Source organism: Panthera pardus, unplaced genomic scaffold, assembly GCF_024362965.1.
Source record: "Panthera pardus isolate Hobbes unplaced genomic scaffold, ASM2436296v1 HiC_scaffold_11, whole genome shotgun sequence".
NCBI lineage: Eukaryota > Metazoa > Chordata > Mammalia > Carnivora > Felidae > Panthera > Panthera pardus.
In genome coordinates this window covers 1,038,721-1,045,893 of record NW_026526666.1, presented here as the reverse complement: position 1 = coordinate 1,045,893, position 7,173 = coordinate 1,038,721, and the positions used below count along the sequence as shown (strand labels likewise).

The 7,173-nt window shown below is 56.9% G+C and overlaps 1 protein-coding gene across 2 annotated transcripts; it reads right to left on the bottom strand.

The window, feature by feature from the left end:
• Positions 1–830: 830 nt before the first annotated feature.
• Positions 831–7,115, bottom strand: LINGO4 (leucine rich repeat and Ig domain containing 4). 2 transcript variants are annotated; one of them, XM_053889442.1, is made up of 3 exons: positions 5,595–7,115; positions 3,623–3,758; positions 831–3,102 (listed from the first exon to the last, which is right to left on the bottom strand). In XM_053889442.1, exons 1-3 carry the CDS (start codon positions 5,614–5,616, stop codon positions 1,308–1,310), a joined length of 1,953 nt encoding a protein of 650 aa, XP_053745417.1. In that variant the 5' UTR covers positions 5,617–7,115; the 3' UTR covers positions 831–1,307. The 2 variants fall into 2 exon arrangements, with proteins under 2 accessions (XP_053745417.1, XP_019288477.1); XM_019432932.2 differs by lacking the exon at positions 3,623–3,758.
• Positions 7,116–7,173: the final 58 nt, after the last annotated feature.

Genomic DNA, 7,173 nt, shown 5'->3' with positions numbered 1-7,173 from the left:
AGCTGCTGCCTCTTGAATCTCTCCTTTTCCCTGGCTTGGCTTTGCCACCTATTTGAAGCATGCTCAGAGCAGTCAGCGTCTCCTCTCAGCCTGCCTCTGCATCTGGGGTCTCCGTTAGACAGTAGCCTCCATCCAGAGACAGCTTCCCACCTGGGCTGCACTGAACAGGGAACAAGAGGCCCCTGCAAAAGGGCAGTGGAAATTAACTAGGCAGCCAGATCCTGCTGCGGCCCCTTCCCTCCGCTCTCCCTACAGTGTGCAGTGCCCTTCCTGGCTGGTTCCTCCAAGCCTGGTCCTGCCAGGTTCTCAGTCTGCCTGCTGGGACAACTGCAGATCTGTGCTTTTGCTAGGCATTTTCTAGGAGTTCCCTTTGTACTTTCCCCCTAGGGTACTAGGGGTCTGTGATTGGGGGATCCCAACAAGAACTGGAAAGGAGGGAAGGAGCCAGGTACCCCAGGCTGGAATTTCTTCAGAGGGATCCCTTGGAAGGTGGAGGATCCCTCCTTCTCTAACTCCAGAGTACAGGGAAAGGGCCGAAATGGAAACAGACTGAGAGTTTCTCCAGAACATCTCTGGGCCTCCTTTGGTGTTAAGCTTATATGTCGGGGAGGCTGCTGGGGTACATGCTCAGTGGGCAGGCAGAAAGGGTAGGAAGGGAGAGATTTGATAAAAATGAGAGGGGAGAAAGAGTGAAGTAAAGAAAACTCCGGATATCACATTAGTTTAGACTGCTGCTGTCATGGCCTTTTGGCAGCAAGTTTAATGATGTGACAGATGGGGCAGGTGCTGGAGGCCTCATGCAGACACAGCCAGTGTGCAGTCTGCCCCCCCCCCCCCGCCCCCCTGCATTGTACACTCACATCTTCTGAGCCTGAGATCCTTGGCCCTAGTTCCTTGCTCCTGGGGAGGATACAGACCAGAAAAGAGAGGTAGACTGCATGGTTGAGAAGCAAGCGGCGCTTCTCAGCCTCACCTCTGCAATAATCTCGTAGCTGTGGTTGGCAATTGGTACTGGTTGTTAAAGGGTGTCGTCAGTGTGTGTGAACGAGTAGACTGGAGCCTTGGGGATGTTTCCTGCTTGGTGGAGGGGGGTGCGGGGAGGGCTAGACTGACTACAGGTCTACAGCTTCTGCTCCCATCCTCAAACTGCAAAAGGAGGGGTGAGGCAGACCTTCTTGAGAGGCGTCATTAGCTGTTGGCACAATGCAGGCGGGGGTGGGCCTAGGTTCTGGTTCAAGCAACCTTGGTTTTCTTCCCTTTTGGTATCCGAAGCTGTCTTGGCTGGAGCTCCGATGTGGAAGTAAAGGTCAGAAGAGCTTGGCGGTGACCCGGTTACCCCCGGAGTTCTTATCCCCTGAGGGCCGAGGTGCCACAAAGTCAAAGGTCATGTGATGTTTGACCCGGCCTTTGCCCTTGCTCCAGAGGGCAATGAGGCCAAAGCAGAGGGTCACCGAGGTGAGGAAGGGGAGGAAGCCAACTGCTAGCACCATAGCTACGCCTCTGCTATCCAGGAAGAAGGGCCTTGGGATCCCTGGCATGGTGATGTTAGGGTCAGAGAGAGTGCCATTTGGTGGTTCAACTTGGAGTACTTCGAGCCAGGTCCTCAGGGAGTCATTCCCGGCAACATTGCTGACCACGCAGACATAGGCCCCTCTGTCCTGCAGCTGCACCGAGCGGATCTCCAGCGTCCCATCCTCCAGGACCCTCACTCGCCCAGCCCTTCCCAGCCAAGGGCCCTGAGGCCTCCTCCAAGAGACCGTGGGCGCTGGGTCTCCGTCTCCAGAGCAGGAGAAAACAGCCTGCCCCCCCTCCTCTGCGATGACCCATCGCGGCCCAGACTTTCGGATCAGGGCTGGTTGGCAAGTGAAGTGCCCTGGAGGCAGGATGTCTGAGAACTCCCTCAGGCTCTTGCCCTGCATGTGCCGGGGGCTGGCACAGGCAGGGGGTGCCACGCCGAAGTCCAGGCGCCTGCGCAGCCGGAGCAGCCAGAGGAGGCGGCAGTCACATGCCAGGGGGTTACCCGACAGCCGCAGGGTGACTAGTTGGTCTGGGGAAGGGAAGGCCGTTTCCTCCAGCGTCTGAAGGGCATTATCTGCCACGTCCAGGAGGTGGAAAGCAGTCAGGCCTTGGAAGGCATGGGCAGCGATGGAGGTGAGGCACGCTCCTGCCAGCCGGAGCTCCTGCAGCCGCACCAGGGGACTGAGGCTTCGGGCGGGGATGGCTGAGATGGGGTTCTGAGACAGATCCAGGACCCTGAGGAAGCTCAGGTGGCGGAGCGCTTGGCAGGGTACTGCGCTCAGATTGCAGCGGGTGATGGCCAGGTTGCTAAGATTGAGCCCAGCCAGGCTCCCAGGCTCCAGAGCCCCCAGAGATGGCCAGGAGTGGATCTCCAGCTCCTTTAGCTGCCCCAGCCCCCGTAGTGCCCCAGCTGGCAGCCTCCCAATATCCAGTTCTCGAAGCCTCAGGGCCACTAGTGCTGGGAGGCGGGCCAGGGCCAGGCCGGGCACTGTGCTGAGGTTGCAGCGTTCCAGGGTGAGGGTGCTCAGCTGGGCCAGCCCTGCCAACGCCCCTGGAGCCACGAACACCAGGTGGTTGTCCCCCACCTCCAGCTGCCGGAGGCTGCCCAGCTCCCCAAAGGCTCCGTCAAGGAAGAGGACAATGTGGTTGAGGCGGAGGTCGAGCAGCGTGAGGGCAGACAGGCCTGAAAAGACCCCAGGCCCCATGATTCGCAGCCGGTTGCCCTGCAGCCTCAGGGTCAGGAGGCTTTGGAGGCCATAGAAGGCCCCAGGCTCAAGGGTGGACAGCTGGTTGTAGCTGAGGTCCAGTTCCTGGAGCAGGCCCAGGCGGGAGAGCATTCCACGCTGAAGCCCCCACAGGCGATTTCCACTCAGGTCCAGGAGCTCAGTGTCCGCCGGGAGTCCCCCAGGCACAGCCTCCAGTCGCCGAAGGGGGCAGAGCACTGCCCGGGGCTGGGAGGCACAGTCACACACGGCAGGGCACCCACCACAACTGCCTCCAGACAGGAGGAGCAGGAACAGGAGAGGGGGCCATGGGGGCCAGGCTTGCTTTGGAGCTGGACCCATAGCCTTCCCCTCTTCAGTCCTGGAATAGATGATGACATGGTCCTGTTTGGAAAGTGACTTCAGACGATGGTGACCCTGGACCTCCTGGGCCTCCGTAGAGGAGAGGGAGATTGAGCTACCTGTGTCAGCATCACCAGCAAGTAGGGCAGACCCAGGAACAGTTCTGGGGGACTGCCTCCTTGGGGGGCTCCTGGGTCTCCTCTCTGGGGAATCTCTGCTTTGCTCTCCCTCCCAGCCCTGGGTAACAGGCCGAGTGCCTCCTGGCTCATGGAACGTGAGTGAAGCCTGACTTCAGCCGGGAAAGTTGTACGTGAATGGACAGGAAGCAGGAAAGTAACGTTGAGTCTTCCCATTTTCCTATATCTGTGAGATCCAGGAATACTGCAGGTCCCTTCTCCCTGACACTTGTCCTCCCCAAGCTCTGCCCTCCACTCTCTGCCCACCCTGTTCTCCCATGTTATCTATCCATAGCTTTGTCTATCTGTCCATAGCTCAGGGGGAATCACATGCTTGGATTCTGATGGGAGCGCGGTCCTCACCTTGACGAAGTCCTCCAGGGCTGGGAAGTATGCTCAGCTCTGTGCCCCTGGACTCCGCCTACTGCCCCTCTGCCCTTCTGGAGCCTGGCCCAGGGCCTGGGGCCCTGAATTAGCAAGACCCAATCTCCCTGAATGCCTGTGTGGCTGACAGCCAAGCAACACGTTAGCCATGGCACAGGCTACCGGGGGGCACCCGAGTCCCTCATGAGAACCCTACGCGCAGCCCCTATAGATGACACTGTGGTGTGTGAGGGACCCAAGGGATGCCTGGGTTTTGAGTGTTGTTGCTTGGTCCTCAGGTTCAGGCTCCTGTTACATCCCTCCTCGATAGTGTTTTGATTTAGTCCAACGTGGGAATCTGAGGGAGATCTCTTGTCCCCAAACAATACACAAGAGACAGACTGTGAGCCAGGGAGGCATAGACAAGGAGGAGAGACAGCACCTGGCCAGATGGTGTGGGTGGGGAGCAAGGGAGCCCTTGGCTGGCACAGCTGATCTCTGGGCACAGGCTGTGTGCAAAGCATGTAGACTGCAAGTGGGTTTCTGGGAACCAAGGGCCTGGGCAGAATCAGGATAATGGCAGGTATCATGGCCACTGGGGACTGGTCGAGGTGACAGAGGAGAAGGGGCCCCATAGGTGGTGAACTCACTCTCACCTCACCGTGTTAAATGTCAGCAGGGCATTGAACCATGGAGGGGAGGTGTTGGGACCAAGAGGTAAGTGATGCTCCCTGGGAGGCAGGATGCCTGGGTTTCTTTCTAGCTGCAGATCCAGATGGCCTTTGGGGCTTCAGGCTGTCTGTGCCCTGAAGGGTCAGCTTTCTGTCACACACCCCATTTTCTCCCACGTGGAACTTTACGAGGTGGTGTGACTTCTTCCCATTGCGGGGTCGGGGAGGGGGGATCACATCCCTGGATCCTGATTGGAGTGAGGATCTGCACCCCTCCTCTAGAAGAGTTGTTCTGGCACCTCTCCCGCTGTAGTAGCAGGAAACCAGAGAGCAAAGAGGCCCGGAGAGCAGAGGGATGTAGGACACCATCCTGAGGCTTGGGAGGAGAGAGAATGGTGCGGGGCAGGCAAAGGCAGCTGACCAGGCTCCTCTTGTCCCTAGACCGACCTGGCAGGTATCTCTGGCATGCTGAGAGTTCTCCAGGGACAGACGTGTCCCAGTCTCCCTCGTCCCTACGCCTGTTCTGGGAAGTCCACTCGACAGCTAGCTCTTTATCACTACTGCTGCAGCTACTGCTCCTCCTTTGTGCTCTGCACTCAGCAAAAGTGCACTGAAGCATGTAACCCAGCTTCCCTCCCTCCCCCTTCTGTCAGTTTCTTCTTAGTCCCCAAAGCCTGCTGGCCTAGGGGCTGGGGGATCTAGGGACAACCCCTTTTCTTTATTTATAACGTGGCTAATTTAATCCCAAACTTCCCTCGCCAGTCTCCATGGCTACAAGACTGGCTTCCAGCCACTTTGCCGGAAGAAATGGGTGTCAGAACCACTTCTTTCTTTAGATGGGGTGGGGTCTCGGGCATCAACCCTTCAAGGAGTAGGAAGCTTTCTTCTTCTTGTCTCTATGTGGCAATCCAGAGACACATATGAACCTTTAAAGCAGACCTGACTGGAGACATGGGGACTTGCGTGGGGAGGGGGCTCTTAGGGGAAAGATTTCTGGAATTTCCATACTGATTGTGGAGAAACCCTTCCCAGAGGTAGAGGAAGCCCTGGGGAGACGGAGGGAGGTCTCTTTAGAGTCCTTCCCCATAGAGGTGTCTGGGACATTTTAGTTTTCCCATCAAAGTCCGGTGGGGCCAGGATCAATGGCTGGTTGGGGTGGGGTGGGGTGGGGTGGTGCAGGAGGGAGGGGCAGGAGGAGCGCAAACCCTCTAGCCTGAAAGGGACGCTGGTCTGGCCTTGTCTATGAGAATATTGTAGAGAAGGACAGCTGCAGCTTTGGGACAGGAGGTGGGGGCACTTACCGGAGAAGCTGGAGGGCGGCATCAAGTTGGACACTGCCTCTGTCCAGGGCTGGGGGCCGTCCCATTCAAGCTGCTCCCCGGGCCGCTGGGCCTCACTTCCCTCACTGCCCGCTGCCCGGCCGCCCTCCCGCCCGCCTGCCCGCTGGGGCTGCTGTTGCTGCTGTGGCCGCTGCTGCCAAGACCGAGGTAGAGAAAAGAGCCAGAAAGCATTTCTCCTTTTTTTTTTTTTCCTCTCTCTCTTTTTAAACCAGGCGAGAATGAGTCTGCAGCAACCCTGTTGGTGCAAAATAAATAAATAAAGCAACCAGGGAGGGCTGCAGCAAGCGCCACTACAGGATGGAGAAGGGGAGGGAGCGCAGACGGAGACTTTGGGGTCTAGGAGGGGTCAGGAAGTGGAGGCAGCCAGCAGCTCCGAAAGGGTCTCTGGTGGACATGCTGACTGCCCTCTGGGGAGCTCAGGGACAAGCACCTTCCTCTCCCAGATGCGGCCTTTCAATCTAAATGCCCCCCATGGGTATCATTTTGTGGAGAAAGTTCTCCATCCAGAACATCTGCTGTGGAGCTTAGTTTGAGACTCCTGTGGGGGTTTCTGAGGAGCAACTCCCAAGCCTCCCTGGGGGCTGCTCAGAGTGGGGGCTGCGATCCTTTTGATGCTCATGGGTTGCTGGGCTGAAAACCTGGGTCTCCACACAGGAATGAGACAGGAGAGAGCAGCTGGTCGGTGGTCTGATTTAAGACCCTCCCCCCTCCCGGCCCCCACCACACATGCCCCTGGCCTTTAAAATCATTTTATAAAGAATAGCACAAGTTAGGATTTATGTCTAGCCTATTAAACCCTCCCCTGAGAGCAATACAACCCCCTCCCCCGCATCACCTGCTGTTTATCTCTCACAGGATGGCTCATAGCTATTTGTAAAGCCAAGCAAGAGAAGTTTTGGGGCAGCCTGAGAGGCAGGTGTCTGCCCTGTTCCCTGGTCTCCTCCCTGCTAGAGTCAGTAGTGCCCCGTCACAGAGTGAAGAAATTGTGTCTGTTTCCTTTCTCCATAATGACAGCAGGACTCCTCCAACGTCTGTCTGGGACCATCTGACTGACCAGTGTCCAGCCATCTATCTCTTCTTCTCCTGGGGTTTCTTGTGCTAGAAGACATCTGGGGCTGGGATGGCATTTGGGCCACCCCAGGTCTAAGGTTGGTGGACTGGACCACCATGAAAATGTTCTGGGGTCCCTCAGGGTTGGGACTCTTTTCCTGAGGCCACTATGCACCTCTGAGCTGTGACCTCAAGGAAGACAGGGACTGTGTCAGATTAAATGTACTGCAGAGGTGCATAATTGCAGGTTGAGTTTGTGAGTATGTGTTTCACCTGTGCATGGGTGTGTGTCTCTCATCAGGTTTGTGTTGACCCCTAAAGTCTATTTCTAAAGTGCACATAAGAGGTTTGAGTTCTAACTCAATCTATGATGCTCTTGGCCTCCATTGTACCTTATCCCTAAAAATCCCATAAAATCCCGTAAAAGATTATCCCAGCCCCTTACCCCCATCTCATCCTTACCCTCCACATATCCAGTTTTTTTTTAGAC